The 20,665-nt window shown below is 43.0% G+C and overlaps 1 protein-coding gene across 2 annotated transcripts in view; it reads right to left on the bottom strand.

Annotated features, from left to right (window-relative positions):
• LOC311132754 (tubulointerstitial nephritis antigen-like) overlaps positions 1 to 20,547 on the bottom strand; it is a 78,835-nt gene extending 58,288 nt beyond the window's left edge. Inside the window, exons 1-3 of one of the 2 annotated variants that reach the window (XM_084166050.1) lie at positions 20,393 to 20,547; positions 15,346 to 15,656; positions 12,048 to 12,114 (exon numbers count right to left, since the gene is read on the bottom strand). In XM_084166050.1, coding sequence (XP_084022176.1) covers positions 12,048 to 12,114; positions 15,346 to 15,649 — 371 coding nt within the window. In that variant the 5' untranslated portion in view covers positions 15,650 to 15,656; positions 20,393 to 20,547. The remainder of the gene's footprint in view (positions 1 to 12,047; positions 12,115 to 15,345; positions 15,657 to 20,392) is intronic. The other variant, XM_084166051.1, reaches the window with a different exon arrangement.
• Between the last annotated feature and the right edge of the window lie 118 nt (positions 20,548 to 20,665).

A 20,665-nucleotide genomic window follows, 5' to 3' on the forward strand; every position in this document is an offset into this window, starting at 1 on the left:
CTTACACATTGAAAAACAAATGGATGCACGGACAAAGCTTTCGCAGATACTCAAGCAGACGTTGAACTGCATTTTAGTAGTGTGGTGTTGGCCATGAGGTATCTGCTGTAATATAGGAGCCTACTGTTTTAAGGATATCAGAATGGTCTGCCAAGGTGAGTAGGAGGAAGAGATAAGGACAGTGGGGGCTGACCAGAGGGGAGAGGGGGGCACACTGAGGGAGAGGGACAAGGAGAGTGTTTGGTTATTTAGGAACAGAAGTGCTGTCCTCCATTCAAAACCCTGTGTGTTACTGGTTTTTTTTTATCGCTTTGGTACTATTTTCACAAGTATGTGGTACGATTTCACAACTCTTAGTACAAAACTCAAAACAGATCATGAAAAAGGCTTTTTTATTTTATTTATTGACTAAGTACAACAAACAAAATCACACAGTAACTTTTTCACCAAACCTAATCAGTGTTTCATCTATAAATACCTTTCATATAAAGTAATTGCCTTCCACAATGCAATGCTCACAATACTTTTCATATGATTCTCTTCTCATTTGTTTAAATACATTTGACTATCACTTAATCCAACTGCGCTTAATGGTTAATCACTTAACCATTTGGTAAACCTATAGATTTTAAACTGGTTTATCTACTATATATGGATTTTCAGAACTACAGAAATAAAAAGTGTGTTTGTAAAGTATACTTGAAAAAGAAAAGGAGAGCTGCACATTCTCGGAGCTCAGATGCAATAATTTAATAACCTATTAACCAACGTTTCGACAGACAAGCTGTCTTCATCAGGGTGTTTGTAAAGTATAAACATCTAAATTACATGTATGATACATGATAACCATACATTATGACTACTCATTATTGCTAATTGATTTCACATAGGGGTAACCACAATTGGTCACCATATAAAAGGGGCGGTGTGAACACTTGCAATTTCTTTCAACATGGAGCAGAATAGACAACAAGGGAGAGGAAGAAATCAAAGAGCTCGTGGACAAGGGGCCCGTCAGAGAGGTGGGCATGGGCCCCATGAAAGAGGTCAAAGAGGTGGGCATGGGCCCCGTCAAAGAGGTCAAAGAGGTGGGCATGGGCCCCATCAAAGAGGTGGGCATGGGCTCCGTCAAAGAGGTCAAAGAGGTGGGCATGGGCCCCGTCAAAGAGGTCAAAGAGGTGGGCAGGGGCCCGGTCAAAGAGGTCAAAGAGGTGGGCAGGGGCCCCGTCAAAGAGGTGGACATCAGAGAGAGGGAGGCAGACGGCAGGGAACTGTTGTGTCTAATGAACTCCGGGCCATCATCGGTGACCATGTGGTAAACAGAGCCCTTACCATGGCAGAGGCTGCGAGATTAGTTCAACCCAATCAGAAAAAATCAACTGTCAAATCGATCATGAGAACATTTCGCCAAGAAAACCAGCAAGTCTGCAGGATATGCACTATGCTTCACCATTACATTTACAGTAAATGACATATTGTAATGCATGTAAATTCCTTACACTATTCTTACAGTATGATCTATTGACAGTATACCCTGTTCTACCCTCAGAATTGACAGAAGACCCCATGGTGGTGGCCGTGTGCTGACCAACCAGCAGGAGTGGGCAGTGGTGGAAATGGTGAGGGCCAGGAATGATATACGGCTGTCCGAAATAAAGCAGGACATTGAGGAGAACGATGACACCTTTGCCAAAGTGGCATCCATCAGCCTACCTACAATCGCCTGCCTTTTGAAGAGGCACCAGGTATCTATGAAACTCATTGACCTGGTGCCTTTTGAGAGAAACAACGACAGGGTGAAACAACTGAGGGTGGAGTATGTTCAGGTACAGCACTATATACTGTATTACTGGTACTATTTGATGCACATGCTACTTCACAGTATCATATTGGAACTATACTGTAAAAATAACTAACCAAAATATATTTTTAGAGGGTAATGGTACTTGATAATGCTGTGAACCATCACAAGTATATCTTTGTTGATGAAGCGGGCTTCAACCTGGCCAAAACTCGGCACTGTGGGTTGAACCTCATTGGCCAATGGGCGACCGTCCAGGTGCCTGGACAATGGGGGGAAACAACTCCATGTGCACAGTTATCTATGAAGATGGTATAGTAGGACGTAGGCCATTACTTGGATCCTACAACGCTGCACACCTCATTGTGTTTCTCAGTGAAATTGAGCAGGCATGTCAAGGTGAAGGGGTCACCTATGTCATTGTGTAGGACAATGTCAGGTTCCACCATGCAGAAGTGGTTCAGGCATGGTTTCGGGCCTATCCCTAATTTGTGACCCTATACCTGCCCCCATACTGTCCTTTCCTCAACCCTACTGAGGATTTTCTTTCAGCATGGAGGTGGAAGGTGTACTATCGCCATGAGCGTGCCACCCTCCTTCTGGCCATGGATGAGGCATGTGACGACATCAATGCAGACCAATGTCAAGCTTGGATTCACCATGCCAAAAGGTTTTTCCCGCGGTGCATGAACAATGAGGACATTCACTGTGATGTGGATGAGAATTTATGGCCAAATGCTCAAGATGGGCTTGATGCAAATGAATGCGTGCTAACACTGTAGTGCATAAAATGTGGTGAGTAGTTGACTCAAAGAGAGAGAAAGACAATAGTTGAACAGTTTTGAACAAATTAATTTCTTCAAAAATGAAGGAGAAGCGAGAAAGAGAGAACACTAGCTTGGCGCCCCCCCCTTGGTTTGTGCTGTGGTGGAGACCTCTGTGGGCTATACTCGGCCTTGTCTCAGGATTGTAAGTTGGTGGTTGGGGATATCCCTCTAGTGGTGCGGGGGCTGTGCTTTGGCGGAGTGGGTGGGGTTATATCCTTCCTGTTTGGCCCTGTCCGGGGGTTTCTTCGGATGGGGCCACAGTGTCTCCGGACCGCTCCTGTCTCAGCCTCCAGTATTTATGCTGCAGTAGTTTATGTGTCGGGGGGCTGGGGTTAGTTGGTTATACCTGGAGTACTTCTCCTGTCTTATCCAGTGTCCTGTGTGAATTTAAGTATGCTCTCTCTAATTCTCTCGTTCTCTCTTTCTCTCTGAGAACCTGAGCCCTAGGACCATACGTCAGGACTACCGGGCATGATGACACCTTGCTGTCCCCAGTCCGCCTGGCCTTGCTGCTATTCCAGTTTCAACTGTTCTGCCTGCGGCTACGAAACCCCTACCTGTCCCAGACCTGCTGTTTTCAACTCTTAATGATCGGCTATGAAAAGCCAACTGAGAGACCTGAGCCCTAGGACCATACGTCGGGACTACCGGCCGTGGTGACTCCTTGCTGTCCCCAGTCCGCCTGGCCTTGCTGCTATTCCAGTTTCAACTGTTCTGCCTGCGGTTATGGAACCCCTACCTGTCCCAGACCTGCTGTTTTAAACTCTTAATGATCGGCTATGAAAAGCCAACTGAGATTTATTCCTGATTATTATTTGACCATGCTTGTCACTTATGAACATTTTTGAACATCTTGGCATGGTTCTGTTATAATCTCCACCCGGCACAGCCAGAAGAGGACTGGCCACCCCTCATAGCCTGGTTCCTCTCTAGGTTTCTTCCTAGGTTTTCGCCTTTCTAGGGAGTTTTTCCTAGCCACCGTGCTTCTACACCTGCATTACTAGCTGTTTGGGGTTTTAGGCTGGGTTTCTGTACAGCACTTCGAGATATTAGCTGATGTAAGAAGGGCTATATAAAATAAAATTGATTGATTGATTGACTAGCTATATTTGGTATTTTTTTCACTTTCACTTACTTAGCTAGTGAATACAGCTAGCTAGTTTAGCCTACTCAGCATCCCTCTCTGAGCCGGGTGTTTGTGTTAGCTAGCTGGCTATGGCTGTCCAACACTGGAACTCTTCCAAGTCAAGGTAAGCTTTTGGTTTTATTAATTTATTGCCACGAGGCCCGCCGGTGTAACTGCTACTGTATGATTGTAGCGGGTTTACTAATGCGTTAGTTCTAGTAGCTATGTTGACTTGACGTTAGCTAATATGGTGAAAATGATGTAGGCTGTGTGTAACGGTTAGTGGTCATGATATGAAGGTTTGGTTTGGAAAGGCTTTTTCGCCTGGTCAGAGACAGCTGATGTGTTGTCCACTGAAGTCCACAAGCGAAGGGAAATGGTGAGAGGAGGAGAGCCAGGAATGTGAGAAGGAATTATACAACAATCAAAGGGATCATGCCGTTTCTTAAACGGAAGCAAACGGAACAAAACAGGGATAAACATATCTGAATTTGTCCAATATAAACTCTTGTTTGCAACTGTTTGGCTAATGATTATATGCTAGATTAGCTAGATGCAGACAAGAGTGTGCAAGGAGGTATTGAATGTGTCAATGTCTGTCACCTTGATTACTCAAATTTCTCTCGACCTGTGCACCTACGTTGTAAACCTTCATTCACAGGCTAGGTTGTAGCAACCTCATGATAGGGAAAATTTGATTATCATGTAGTAGCCTAAACCTATCGATGTTACATTGAGCTGGGTGAATTGAATATGAATGACAGACATCCAATTTGCTGTATTGAAATAAAGCCATGCTCATAAGAAAAATATTTGTCCTCCCTCATCTTAAATGGCACCGACCACCACTGGTAGGAGTGTTAAGGTCAATATGCAAGTATGGGAAATGAGGGGAGAGTAGGGGAGTGTGTGTGTGCGTGTGTGTGTTTTGTGTACAGTCGTGGTGAAAAGTTTTGAGAATGACACAAATATGAATCTTCACAAAGTCTGCTGCCTCAATTTTTATGATGGCAATTTGCATATACTCCAGAATGTTATGAAGAGTGATCAGATGAATTGCAATTCATTGCAAAGTCCCTCTTTGCCATGAAAATGAACTTAATCCCAAAAAAAACATTTCCACTGCATTTCAGCCCTGCCACAAAAGGACCAGCTGACATCATGTCAGTGATTCTCTCATTAACATAGGTGAGAGTGTTGACGAGGACAAGGCTGGAGATCACTCTGTCATGCTGATTGAATTAGAATAACAGACTGGAAGCTTTAAAAGGAGGGTGGTGCTTGAAATCATTGTTCTTCCTCTGTTAACCATGGTTACCTGCAAGGAAACACGTGCAGTCATCATTGCTTTGCACAAAAAGGGCTTCACAGGCAAGGATATTGCTGCTAGTAAGATTGCACCTAAATCAACCATTTATCGGATCATCAAGAACTTCAAGGACAGAGGTTCAATTTCTGTGAAGAAGGCATCAGGGCGCCCAAGAAAGTCCAGCAAGCGCCAGGACCGTCTCCTAAAGTTGATTCAGCTGAGGGATCGGGGCACCACCAGTGCAAGGCTTGCTCAGGAATTGCAGCAGGCAGGTGTGAGTGCATCTGCACGCACAGTGAGACGAAGACTTTTGGAGGATGGCCTGGTGTCAAGAAGGGCAGCGAGGAAATCACTTCTCTCCAGGAAACACATCAGGGACAGACTGATATTCTGCAAAAGATACAGGGATTGGACTGCTGAGGACTGGGGTAAAGTCATTTTCTCTGATGAATCTCCTTTCCGATTGTTTGGGGCATCCGGAAAAAAGCTTGTCCGGAGAAGACAAGGTGAGCGCTACCATCAGTCCTGTGTCATGCCAACAGTAAAGCATCCTGAGACCATTCATTTGTGGGGTTGCTTCTCAGCCAAGGGAGTGGGCTCACTCACAATTTTGCTTAAGAACACAGCCATGAATAAAGAATGGTACCAACACATCCTCTGCGGGAAACTTCTCCCAATCATCCAAGAACAGTTTGGTGACGAACAATGCCTTTTCCAGCATGATGGAGCACCTTGCCATAAGGCAAAAGTGATAACTAAGTGGCTCGGGGAACAAAACATCGACATTTTGGGTCCATGGCCAGGAAACTCCCCAGACCTTAATCCCATTGAGAACTTGTGTTCAAGCCTCAAGAGGCGGGTGGACAAACAAAAACCCACAAATTCTGACAAACTCCAAGCATTGTTTATGCAAGAATGGGCTGCCATCAGTCAGGATGTGGCCCAGAAGTTAATTGACAGCATGCCAGGGCGGATTGCAGAGGTCTTGAAAAAGAAGGGTCAACACTGCAAATATTGACTCTCTGCATAAACTTAATGTAATTGTCAATAAAAGCCTTTGACACTTATGGAACGCTTGTAATTATACTTCAGTATACCATAGTAACATCTGACAAATATATCTCATAACACTGAAGCAGCGAACTTTGTGAAGACCAATACTTGTGTCATTCTCAAAATGCTTGACCACGACTGTATGTGCATACATGCGTGTGTGCTTTCATACTTGCGTGTGAGTACATGAATGGTTGTGAGTGTTTATTGCGTGGGACCATTTGTTTGAATTTAACAGTGAAAGGGCAGTTTATACTTAAAGGATACGCCAAGTCGCATTGAAGCTGTTCTGGTGGCTTGTGGTGGCCCAATGCCCTGTTAAGACACTTTATGTTGGTGTTTCCTTTATTTTGGCAGTTACCTGTAGCAGCAAGCTACACGGAGAATGGAACCGCAGGATAAGGGAAACGACTTGAGTCGCGCAAAATGGAATATAATTTTACAGATAAAGTTCGGAATGACACAATTTAAAGCCCTGCATCACTATACTGAGAGCTTTGCCGTTTAAAATGACGTATTTGGGTGTTTTTGGAGCCTTAGTTCATGTTTTTTCAGGGCCCTCATTATACACAACGAGGATGAGGAAGTGATTTGCTGTTTGGGATAAGTTTCTCAAAAACAAGTGAAATCACAAAAAAGGCATCTGGACCCTTCTATAACATGCCATTTGCATTTAAAAAAATAGATTTGTTTGTAAAAAATAAAACTTCTCCTTTAAATGCTGGTCCATGCTGTACTGAAAGCAGGGTCTATTTTTACCATGGCAGTGTTTATTTAACCTCCAAACGTCTCTCTTAAAGGAGAGTTGGACAATGGAAGGAGACGTTAGGTTAGACTGGACGTCTATATACTCCCCTTTACTATCTCTGCTCCTATCTGACCCATAGGTCTCCACCACACCCATCCACCACTCCAGGCAGGCTAAAGCAAACGCTCAAAGTATTTGAAAGATTTTGAATAGTATTTGAACCCAGGTGTGCTATGCAGCCTACAGGAGAGTGGTGTCAGTAGGAATATGGCTGGAGTTAGACTGGACCAGAGAAACAGCTACAGGATACTTTGCATAAGTGAAAATAAATATGATATGGATACATGAATGGGGGCAGACGCCACACAGACACTCGCCTTCGCATCGCCAGTACACAAACGCGCGTGCATGCATGCGCATGCACACACACACACACACACACACACACACATACATACATACATACATACACACACACACAGACAGACTAAACCACAGAAGCACACACCCTCTCTGAGAAACAGCCCATGGCGGGGATGTGAGAAACCGTTCTAGCAGATAGGTGATATCAACCTTCCCTCATCCTGGAAACTGTCCTCACGCCCTCACCCCCTAACCGCTACCCCCTCTGTTCTCTTCAGCTACTGTACATCCCCCAGACAGGAAAACCATCCATACCACACATACACAAGTGATTAGGACTTGAATAGTCCATCTCATAACACAAAAAGCCTAAAGCTATTAGTGAGGGTCTCTCAATGGAATAATTTAGTCCAATTGAAAAGCTACAGGTGAGAAGAACTCAGTGCATAAGTCAAATCAAAGAGTTCGATGTCTATGAGATAGCCTGGCATTGTCTATCTACATATTATTGTGTTAGAAAGAGGTTTCCAGGTGTATTCGTTTACTAGACATGATTTTGTAGATCAAAGTTCCTGCACACTTGGGCAGTTCGAGGAATTTCTGTCCCAATTATCTTTAATTTCAGCGTCTTACTCAGTGGGTGGTGTGGAGACACTGCTGGAAAGGTTGGCACAGACACCAACACCAACACACACACACAGGCAAACACACACACACGCACACAGATCGAGACACAGACACAGACAGACTATATGAAAGATGGGGCCTGGGCCAAATTCACTTTCAACTGTATGTCATGCTGCTATTCAAGAGCCAAATTGACTTCAGTCTTAATCTGTATCACAGACTAAACCTACAGGTATTATGTTATCAATAGAACAGAGTATAGTAGTAGTATAGTATTAGTATTAGTAGTATAGTGATAGTATAGTAGTAGTATAGTTGTAGTATAGTAGTAGTATAGTAGTAGTATAGTAGTTTAGTAGTATAGTAGTATGGTAGTAGTATGATAGTAGTATAGTAGTAGTAGAGTAGTAGTATAGTAGCAGTATAGTAGTAGTATAGTGGTACTAAAATAGATAAACAAATACTAGAATGAGATATTCCACTAGGTCATATCTACACTCTAGATACGACCTAGTGGAATATCTCATTCTGGTCTTTTTTAGATCTATGTAGAGTGGTTTATCAAAAAGCTAAACTATATTTCTGCTCTGGCAACACAAAACCCTGCATAAGTAATCATAACCAGTGCTGCTATATCATTAGGTTAGAGTAATACACAGCTGAACGGTGATAATCTTATATAAGGTTTATACAGCATTGGGTCTCTAATGCCTATCAAATACATTAGCACTAGTCTGATTGAACATACTCGGCTTGGCCTGTGCAGTATATCAGTTAACTAAATCTTAGCTGGGTTGTTACTGTAGTTTAGCCTGTATTAGTTAACTAAATCCTAGCTGGGATGTTACTGTAGTTTAGCCTGTATTAGTTAACTAAATCCTAGCTGGGATGTTACTGTAGTTTAGCCTGTATTAGTTAACTAAATCCTAGCTGGGATGTTACTGTAGTTTAGCCTGTATTAGTTAACTAAATCCTAGCTGGGATGTTACTGTAGTTTAGCCTGTATTAGTTAACTAAATCCTAGCTGGGATGTTACTGTAGTTTAGCCTGTATTCGTTAACTAAATCCTAGCTGGGATGTTACTGTAGTTTAGCCTGTATTAGTTAACTAAATCCTAGCTGGGATGTTACTGTAGTTTAGCCTGTATTCGTTATCTAAATTCTAGCTGGGATGTTACTGTAGTTTAGCCTGTATTCGTTAACTAAATCCTAGCTGGGATGTTACTGTAGTTTAGCCTATATTAGTTAACTAAATCCTAGCTGGGTTGTTACTGTAGTTTAGCCTGTATTGTAGTCCCCTGTAGCTCAGTTGGTAGAGCATGGCGCTTGCAACGCCAGGGTTGTGGGTTCGTTTCCCACGGGGGGCCAGTATGAAAATGTATGCACTCACTAACTGTAAGTCGCTCTGGATAAGAGCGTCTGCTAAATGACTAAAATGTAAATGTAAATGTATTAGTTAACTAAACCCTAGCTGGGATGTTACTGTAGTTTAGCCTGTATTAGTTAACTAAACCCTAGCTGGGATGTTACTGTAGTTTAGCCTGTATTAGTTAACTAAATCCCAGCAGGGATGTTACTGTAGTTTAGCCTGTATTAGTTAACTAAATCCCAACTGGGATGTTACTGTAGTTTAGCCTCGTCACATAAACATACAGACTAGCAGATAATCTGTGTCTGAACGTGCACGGTCTGTAGTATGTATTAACCTAGCCCCTGTGGGTTCTGGGTTTGCTCTGCTGTCCCCCTCATTACTGTAACACAGCTGTAAAGAGAGGAGGGAAATATGGAGGAAGGGAGGAGAGGAGGAGAGGACAGTGTTAGGGAAGCTACTCTGAAAAGATAGTTTACCAAGCTACCAATTACTTCACACTGGAAGGAGTTAAGCTTTCAAAATACAGAAATCATCCCTGTATGATGCATTTTGCATAATATGATCAAAACGCAGCATCATATGATACAAAATGCATGATACGGGGAGGATTTCTGTATTTTGAAAGTTACATATCTTGAAAACTTGATTGCTGACTAGCAAAACGGTTTGGGACTATGTCAACAATGGACTAATGAAACAAATACCAGAATATAGTTTTTGGGTGAAAAAAAAAAAAGTAGTTTACTTAACTAAAGTTACTTTGAAAAAGTAGTTCACTACATCCAACCTACTTCGTGAAAAATTATCATATGTAAATCTGAAATGTCATAGACTACAAATTGCAAGACAGATCACTTTGGGGTCATATGTTAAGAGAATGTGTAATTTAGCCTATCAAACACAAAAACTATGTTTCAAGTGAGAGTTAGGCAGGTCTGACGCCGAAAAAGAAAATAAATTCTTGCCTACTTATCTTTTGCAAAAAAAAGTAGTGTGTAGTTCCAGTAGTTAGCTACACCACTACATGGCAAAACAAAGTAATTAACTACTGAAAACACTACCTAGATTTGAATTGAGTTGAACTACCACCAAGCTTCAGCAAAATGTAGTTAAATTGCTAGTTGAACTACATGTAGTTCACTACTCCCCAAAACTGGGAGAGGAGGAACAGATGGAGGAGGAGAGGTGCGAGACACTGGGGATTTGAAGAATGTGTTGTTCCCCTCTAGCCCCTGTAGGGGTAGCCCATCCTACCCCTGTCTCTAGCCCCACAAGACCCACTGTTTCCCAATGTTGCCGAATGTTGCGCAATGTTGCACAATGTTGCCAAATGTTGCCAAATGCTCAGTATTGTATTGTAGTGTGATGTGCTACCATATCTTGCTGTTGCTTTTCTTATGCTGCTTGTTTGATAAGATGCAAGACTCTTTCATTTCATGAAGGAGATAGCTACATTAAACCAAATGAATTGACGGGGGTCACAAAACTCTCCATGGAAAATGTGGGTCTGTCTGTGGTACAACCAGAAAGGTCACGTCATCAAAGTGTTTGAAGGAGTGATCACTGTTTGGACAGAGAGATGTAAAGAAAGGGAGTGAGAGGGAAGAGGGTAGAGACAGAGATACAGTGCATTCGGAAAGTATTCAGACCCCTTGACTTTTTCCACATTCGTTATAACCTTATTCTAAAATTGATTAAATCGTTTTTTTTCCTTATCAATCTACACGCAATACCCCATAATGCGAAACCAAAAACAGGTTTTTAGAATTTTTAAAAAATCAATAAAAAATAAAAAACTGAAATATCACATTTACATAAGTATTCAGACCCTTTACTCAGTACTTTGTTGAAGCACCTTTGGCAGCGATAACAGCCTCGAGTCTTCTTGGGTATAATGCTACAAGCATGGCACACCTGTATTTGGGGAGTTTCTCTCATTCCTCTCTGCAGATCCTCTCAAGATCTGTCAGGTTGGATTGGTTGTATGCTTAGGGTTGTTGCCCTGTTGGAAGGTGAACCTTCGTCTCAGTCTGAGGTCCTGAGCGCTCTGGAGCAGGTTTTCATCAAGGATCTCTCTGTACTTTGCTCCGTTCATCTTTGCCTCAATCCTGACTAGTCTCCCAGTCCCTGCCGCTGAAAAACATCCCCACAGCATGATGCTGCCACCACCATGCTTCACCGTAGGGATGGTGCCAGGTTTCCTCCAGACGTGACACTTGGCATTCAGGTCAAAGAGTTCAATCTTAGCTTCATCTGACCAGATAATCTTGTTTCTCATTGTCTGAGAGTCTTTAGGTGCCTTTTGGCAAACTCCAAGCGGGGTGTCATGTGCATTTTACTGAGGAGTGGCTTCCATCTGGCCACTCTACCATAAAGGCCTGATTGGTGGAGTGCTGCAGAGATGGTTGTCCTTCTGGAAGGTTCTCCCATCTCCACAGAATAACTCTAGAGCTCTGTCAGAGTGACCATTGGGTTCTTGGTCACCTCCCTGACCAAGGCCCTTCTCCCTCGATTGCACAGTTTGACCGGGCAGCCAGCTCTAGGAAGAGTCTTGGTGGTTCCAAACTTCTTCCATTTAAGAATGATGGAGGCCACGGTGTTCTTGGGGACCTTAATGCTGCAGAATTGTTTTGGCACCCTTCCCCAGATCTGTGCCTCGACACAATCCTGTCTCTGAGCTCTACGGACAATTCCTTCGACCTCATGGCTGTGTTTTTGCTCTGACATGCACTGTCAACTGTGGGACCTTATATAGACAGGTGTGTGCCTTTCCAAATCATGTATACAGTGAGAAAAGCAAGGAAGAGGTCAGAGACACGTACCATAAATTGCAGTTGTCTTTGAATGTTTGTCCTGAGAGGAATTTGTGTCCGTTTCTTTCACAGGTGCCTGGAATTAAACAAAAGGAGGAAATTCAATAAGATGTTGCCAGAAGATAGGATCACATGAATGATTACGTTGATCCTGTTGTGGTGGAAGATCTGAGAGGCTGACTCATACCGATTACACACTCTACACTCTACACTCTACACTCTACACTCTACACTCTACACTCTACACTCTACACTCTACACTCTACACTCTACACTCTACACTCTACACTCTACACCAGGGTTCTTCAATTCTGGTCCTGGAGGGCCGAAACACTTCTGTTTTTTTATTTCTACCTGGTAGTTAATTGCACTCACCTGGTGTCCCAGGTCTGAATTAGCCCCTGATTAGAAGGAGAGGATGAAAAACAGAGGTGTTTCGGCCCTCCAGGACCGGAATTGAAGAACCCTGCTCTACACTCTTCACTCTACACAGGCACACCCACATGAGGGGCACACACGGGCGCGCACACAGGCCAGCGGGAGAGGGAAAGCACCCAAGCAAGTGTGTGTGCCTGTGTGGAGTGTGGAGTGTAGAGTGTAGAGTGTAGAGTGTAGAGTGTGTAGTGAGAGAGTTAACAGTAACACCCTGGCTGTGAGGTGTGTATTAGTGTGTGGGGTCTGGGGAACCCTGAGCTGCAGTAATCTGCTGTTGGAATGTGCTGTTGGCATGTGCTGTTGGCTTCTGTCCTCTGTTTCCCAGGGCTAACAGGTCCTCATCATGCCTTAACAAGCTTAATTACACACACACACACACACACTTAATGAAAACCCTGCCACCTCCACTGGGCTCCAGGGGACAGGGGCGCCACTCTACCTCACACCTCCCACCCCTCAGTGGGCAGAGACAAAACCATACACACCCATGTGGCCTCCAGAGGTGGGGTCAATTTAAATTCCATCTAGACCTCATCAGTATAGGATTGGACATGCCATGGAGTTTGAATCGAAAACGCATAATCCATATATTATCCTTATTGTCCTTTATTCTAGGTTTTCTCAATATTATTTACTTTCCAATGTCTTTTATTGTCATTTTCAAAGGTTTACAGGGTCATTTCAATGTCCAGTTCAAGTCCTGGACTGACTGGGACAGACATTTACACCATCTCTGGTGACCTCTTCCCTCTACCACTCCTCTGGTGTTAGTAGGAGGAGGATCCGAAACGGACGCCGTGCTGTTCTGGGCTGTGCCCTGCACGAGACTGTTGTGTGGTTTGCAGCTACTCCTCTCATTACCTCTAAAAGTCTAAGCCGTTGGGGGGGCTAACATAGGGAATTGTTTTAAGATGGTGAAACCATGGATAATTTAGCTATTTGATTTTCAATTTTAGGACCCCTGTAGGTATATAAAACAATATGAATAACATTGAATAATATTGAATAACACATTCATAAATGGCAAAAAAAAAGTCATCAGGAATAAGGTTTTGAAGTGTCTGTCCTATATTTAGGAGATGTAAGAAAGCTCAGGAAATATTGTAGTTTTTTTGGACATGTATTTAACCCCTTATTTTTGTTGGCACAAAACTACCTCCATACTTCCATTGATTTGTATGGGTTACCTTCAGACGAGTCCCATGGGGCTTGTAGGGGTCAAAGAGCAAAATGGAGAACACTAAAATATTGGTTTGTAGCATAAACGGTTTCGGACGCTACAGACAGAAGCTGGTACATCAGCGTTACCAACTTCAGATGAGTCCCGTGGGGCTTGTGGGGGTCGTAGAGCAACACCAACCGTTCGGATGCTACAGACATTTTTGTGAGAAGACCGATTTTTGGGGTGTATCATGGTCTGACAAACACAGCTGTAGCATGGCCAACTTCCACCGCAGTTGCGGAAGCCAGCCGTAAGCGGATGCGGTAGATTGAGAAGCAGCCCATGCTAAAAATAGATATCTCTAGCTTAAACTGATGGATTTTGATGGGGATTTTTTTGTTATGTTACTTACAGTATATTAACGCACGGGTGCATCAATAGACTCTTCTTAACTCCATCACTACTCCATAATGGTTCTGTGGAGTGGGACCTAGTAGGGGTGAACCTAACCCAAACCTAACCCTAACCCTTAACTTGAGCTGACATGCCGGAAACTGTTTGGAGGAAGGGATGCATTTACTGTTTCCAAGAATGATTTGTCTTGATTTGAATGAAATGGTTTTGGAATTCATCCCACAGTTTGTCTGAGCTGCTCTCTGATAAGGTGAGCTGAGAGATAGGAGAGAGCAAGTCAGGTAGAGAGAGTGAGAAATGAAGGTGTCACTCCTTTCCTCTTCCCTCCGCCTCCCACAGGCTAAGGTGTGTGTGTATATATGCTTGCGTGTGTGTGTCCCTCTTTTGTGAAACGCAACCTCCCTGTCATCTAGCAAGCACATACCTATCTCGACCTCGTCCTACTCCCTGTCCCGTTCCCGTCACATATCTCTCCCTCTCTCTGCATAGTGTGCATTTTTTCTCCTGACCTCCATTCATCCATCCCTCCCTCCCCGTCCTCCCCCCTCCCTCTGTCTCAGACTAATAAGAAGACCACTGTTCATGGTCTATTCTCAGGTAGGGCCGTGCTGCCACTGGAACATTTTACACCTCCACAACGACTAGCAGAGATATGTGTATGTGGAGCATGTTTATACAGTGAAAGCAGAGAAAGTTAACCAGTGAACCCATGTTGCACTAATTATTTTTGACTCATCACATATGCTGCTGCTACTGTCTTTTATCTATCCTGTTGCCTAGTCAGTTTATCCCTACCTATATGTACATATCTACCTAAATTACCTCGTATCCCTGCACATCGACTCGGTACTGGTACCCCATGTACATGTATATAGCCAAGTTATCGTTAGTCATTGTGTATTTATTCTTTGAGTTATTATTTTTGTATTATTTCTCTTTTTTTCTTGCTGCATTTTTGGGAAGGGTCCATAAGCATTTCTCTGTTAGTCTACACCTGTTGTTTACGAAGCATGTATTTTATATTTTACCACAGTGTGCTTATTAAGGTTTCACAGGCCAATGGGACCTCTTACCTAATGTGACTGTGACAACTGAACACATAACTTTACCTGTGCGTAGGATTAGCAGTTGTTAGTTGCCATTCAATTCAGTAGTCCTATAGTAGCCACTCAGTGTGGGACCTGTATACTCTAGCAACTGTACAGGTGTGTCACTGTACTGGGCCTTTCTGTCTTAATCCTAAATGGCAGGCCCACACACCCACACCCTCCTCCCCACACACACCCTCTAACTTACCAATGAAAGGGGGTGAGATGCCCAGACAGTGGCCCCAGAAGTCGGGGCAGCAGTCGGAGATGGTTCGGTTACAGAACAGGTCACAGTAACAGATGGTGTCCAGGTAGGGCACCGTACACTGGTCGTCCCGGCCCGGGCAGCAGCCCCCCCTCCGCTCGCAGTACAACCCAAACGGGTCCCTGATTCCCCCAATGTGCAGCGGGCTCATCAGATCCCTCTTGGTCCTCCTGGACATGCCTCTGGCCGCCATACTCTCCACCGCCACCAGGAGGAGCACCACTGCTATGGCCGCTAGAAGCTTCATTACTACCCTGACAGAAGGGACAAAGGAGGACATCTGTTAGGATGCTGTGAAGAGGTCAGAAATTGTTCTGTAGACACTGATAGTGTCTCAGGTCAGACAATTTTCAGAATCCTAATGGATTATTTTGGAATAAGATGACAGGCCTAGTCCTGCTTAGAGATCAACAAGTGGGATATGTAAGCCTAACACAGTAGGAGAATATAGTCTAAATTGAACAGTAACCCCAAAAGTCACACTCAGTCATTTAACAGCTGGAGAGAGTTCTTAGTTAGATGGGGGGGGGAGGAGGAGGAGGAGGAGGAGGAGGAGGAGGAGGAGGAGGAGGAGGAGGAGCTGGAGGAGGAGCTGGAGGAGGAGCAGGTGAAATAGATTAAATAAATAAAAATCCTCATCAATCTACACACAATACCCCATCATGACAAAGTGAAAACAGGTTTGTAGAAATTTTAGCAAATGTATAAAATAAAATAAATCATACTTATGTAAATAAGGTATTTCCATTTGAGCACCTGTGGTCAATTCAATTGATTGGACATGATTTGGAAAGGCACACACCTGTCTATATAAGGTCCCACAGTTGACAGTGCATGTCAGAGCAAAAACCAAGCCATGAGGTCGAAGGAATTGTCTGTAGAGCTCCGAGACAGGATTGTGTCAAGGCACAGATCTGGGGAAGGGTACCAAAAAATGTCTGCAGCATTGAAGGTCCCCAAGAACACCGTGGCCTCCATCATTCTTAAATGGAAGAAGTTTGGAACCACCAAGACTCTTCCTAGAGCTGGCCGCCCGGCCAAACTGAGCAATCGGGGAGGTGACCAAGAACCCGATGGTCACTCTGACAGAGCTCAGGAGTTCCCCTGTGGAGATGGGAGAACCTTCCAGAAGGACAACCATCTCTGCAGCACTCCATCAATCAGGCCTTTATGGTAGAGTGGCCAGACAGAAGCCACTCCTCAGTACAAGGCACATGACAGCCCGCTTGGAGCTTGCCGAAAGGCACCTAAAGACTCTCAGACCATGGGAAACAAGATTCTCTGGTCTGATGAAACCAAGATTGAACTCTTTGGCCTGAATGCCAAGCGTCATGTCTGGAGGAAACCTGGCACCATCCCTACAGTGAAGCATGGTGGTGGCAGCATCATGCTGTGGGGATGTTTTTCAGTGGCAGGGACTGGGAGACTAGTCAGGATCGAGGGAAAGATGAACGGAGCAAAGTACAGAGAGATCCTTGATGAAAACCTGTTCCAGAACGCTCAGGACCTGCGATCCCGCATGTTAAGATGCCAAATGTGGAGGTCCTGGTCTGGCATGGTGACACGTGGTCTGTGGTTTTTAGTCCGGTTGGACGTACTGCCAAATTCTCTAAAACGACGTTGGAGGCGGCTTATGGTAGAGAAATGAACATTAAATTCTCTTGCAACAGCTCTGGTGGAAATTCCTGAAGTCAGCATGCCAATTGCACACCCTCAAAACTTGAGACATCTGTTGTGTGACAAAACTGCACATTTTAGAGTGGCCTTTTGTTGTCCCCAGCACAAGGTGCACCTGTGTAATGATCATGCTGTTTAATCAGCTTCTTGATATTCCACACATGTCAAGTGGATGGATCATCTTGGCAAAGGAGAAATGCTCAATAACAGGGATAAAAACAAATTTGCTCACAAAATTTGAAAGAAATTAGCTTTTATTTCAGTTCATGAAACCAACACTTTACATGTTGCGTTTATATTTTTATTCTGTTTAATTGGCTACAATAATTACAATAACTTTTCAAGCACCAAATTGAGGAAATGTCTGATTTTCAAGCTAGGCCTATTTCAGTACTTGAATTTCTGAGCTTCAAGTTCAAGTAGTCTACTTCAAGCACCTTAAAATTGCAGGTGTAACATGGAAAACAAAATGTATTTGTCACGTTGTTTCATTACCAGATCATATTGCGAATAAGCCCACTAGGCTATGTCATTTGTTGTTATTATATCCAGAAAATTAATAGGAAGAGTGTTGGGTGTTGCGCAATAGTCTATCCAACCCAATTACAGATAACAGACTCGGTGTCCAATCTGAGGCACAATTACATATGAAAACATGAACTCATTACCTTGATGCTTTCTCTGTTAAATCTAACGAGACCCTGCTGTAAATCAAGCAGACAACAACTGATGATCAACCTCAATTCTCTAGGGATATTAGATCCAACATGGATCCAGGCACAACTGTCTTCACCGGTGTAACTCAAGAGTCACCAAAATATTGTGGACATTCCTGGCGAACACCTTTTTTCCAGCACTTGGGCTGTTGTTGCATTGCATGAGCTATCACATCAGCTGATCGTCACTTGGCTGTCATTCGGAAAATTCCTTCCTGGATCAGATGATGATGTGTGAAAATACAAAGCATAATTACACAGCTCGACAGTCACCAAATTAGCATCCAACAAGTATTATGCATAATTATTGAGGAACCACCTTAAATGACAACACCATCACCAACATCACCAACCACCATCAACTCTCCATCAACACCATCACCAACTACCATCAACACCATCACCAACCACCATCAACACCATCATCAACATCACCAACCACCATCATCAACATCACCAACCACCATCACCAAATCACAGGTCAATTCTATGTACTGTAAATAGACATGTGACCAGAATGACCTTATTAAAGGGCAAATTGTGTCACATTTTCCTTACATGACCTGTTAGAAACATTCACATGCAGGACTACAATATACTGTACATACAATATGCTTCGGAAAGACAATGACCTACTCTCAGTGGTGGAAAAAGTACCCAATTGTCATACTTGAGTAAAAGTGAAGATACCTTAATAGAAAAAGACTCAAGTAAAAGTCAGCAAGTAAAAGTATTTGGTTTTAAATATACTTAAGTATCAAAAGTAAATATAATTGCTGAAATATACTGACGTATCAAAAGTAAAAGTATAAATCATTTCAAATTCCTTATATTAAGCAAACCAGACAGCACAATTGTCTTGTTTTTTGTATTTACGGATAGCCAGGGGTACACTCCAACACTCAGACATAATTTACAAACAAATAATTTGTGTTTAGTGAGTCTGCCAGATCAGAGGCAGTAGGGATGACCAGGGATGTTCTCTTGATAAGTGTGTGAATTTGACCATTTTCCTGTCCTGCTAAGCATTCTAAATGTAACGACTTTTGGTCGTCAGGGAAAATGTATGGAGTAAAAAGTACATTATTTTCTTTAGGAATGTAGTAAAGTAAAAGTTGTCAAAAATATAAATAGTAAATTACAGACACCCCAAAAAAGGACTTAAGTAGTACTTTAAAGTATTTTTCCTTAAGTACTTAAGTACACTACTGCCAACTCTGTGAGTTAATGAGAGGCAAAAAATGAAAACCACAAATAGTTTAAAAGAAAACTTCCTCTATGGTGCAAATATCACAAATACTACCCCTCATTGATCAAGCCAAGTAAATGTATGTCCTCTGAGATCTTACTTGCTAATCAAACGTTCCTTTGTAGACAGCAGCTATGTCTTGTGTATCTAATCCCTGTGAATATGATATGGTCTGCTGGGTCCAGTCTGGTTCCAGTCTGGTTCCACGGTAGTGCCTCAGACATACAGAATGGCACAGTGCTGCAGTACTTTAGTCAGCTGTAGCCTTGCTGTTGATCCATCCAGCACAGTAAAACAGACAAATGCCCCTCCATATGCAAGCCACCATAGCCTCATTGCACACGGACACTACCAACTTATAGACATTACACCGTTATTATAACCCATAACGACTACAATTCAGAGGGATGCAGTGGCCTAGAACCAAAGTCCGCCAGCTGTTCAACTTCCAGAGTCCATTGCCAGCTGCCTTATACTGTATGGAGTCATGAGGGCAGAACACTGAACAAGCACAACACACCCTAGTTTCATCTCACCTGGGCAGTATCATTCACCTGTACTGAGACAGCCAGACAAACAAACACACACAAGCACGCAAGCACACACACACACCACCTCTCTCTCTTTTCTCTCTCACCTCTCTTCACATACAGACAAATAGAGTCAGCTGAACTTTGAAACATTACTTCACAACCCAGTAGATAACTCAAGCACTCAAAGTCAGTACCAGTCTAAAAGCATTTCAATTGAGTGAGGTATTTCTAGAGAGTTCTAAGAGTGTGTCATGGAGTCCTTGAGTTCTGTTTACTTTTATTCTCAACTCAAGGATACACTAAAGAAAGCAACCATTTATTTTACAGGTGTCACACAAACCTCCCTTTGTATAAAACAGGAGACACAGTCCAAAGACAAAATGAACAATAATCTTAGTATCTAGAATACATAAGCTGTACACCACACTTTCAGACATTTTTATGTCACTTATGGCACATAGCAAGTCTAATTTCGTAGTTTTATATGTGGGTTAAATCACTGTTGTTATGTCTGTCTGACCAATTCAAACTTTCCTAAGAATCTGATTAGGAAACCTGTACATAACTGAAACTAGTTACAGTAAATGCTTGTTACAATCACATTATAACAAAACTAGCATAGCCAAGGAAATACAACTAGCTTGTAAACATACATTTATTTAGTTGTTTACCATCAAAACTACTTCCAATCTGTTTGCTAATAAAAAACAATAGATTATGACATGAATCCTGCACCTGTCTGACCTGGCTCTAAGAGAGAGAGAATCATGGGTGTTGGGAAAGAAGTATGTGACGTACAATAAAAGGCATCTTACCTTGTATGTGTGTTCTGTGAAAATCTCTCCCTCTTCTTGTTTGTAATCCAATAGAAAAACCCAGTCCTGTGAAAGATTATATTATTTTCTGCTGCTTTCTCAGTAATTCATACACACAGTCTCCCTCACTCTCTCTTCTCATTCACTGCACTGTCAGGCTAAGCCACTGAGTAATATATATATACAGCCACTGAGTAAGAACAAACCACTCCTCCCACCCCCTCTCTCTCTGCCCCCTAGCCTAATTCTCTCTCTCTCTCTCTCTCTCTCTCT

This window comes from Coregonus lavaretus (genome assembly GCF_964263955.1).
Source record: "Coregonus lavaretus genome assembly, chromosome: 7".
Lineage (NCBI taxonomy): Eukaryota > Metazoa > Chordata > Actinopteri > Salmoniformes > Salmonidae > Coregonus > Coregonus lavaretus.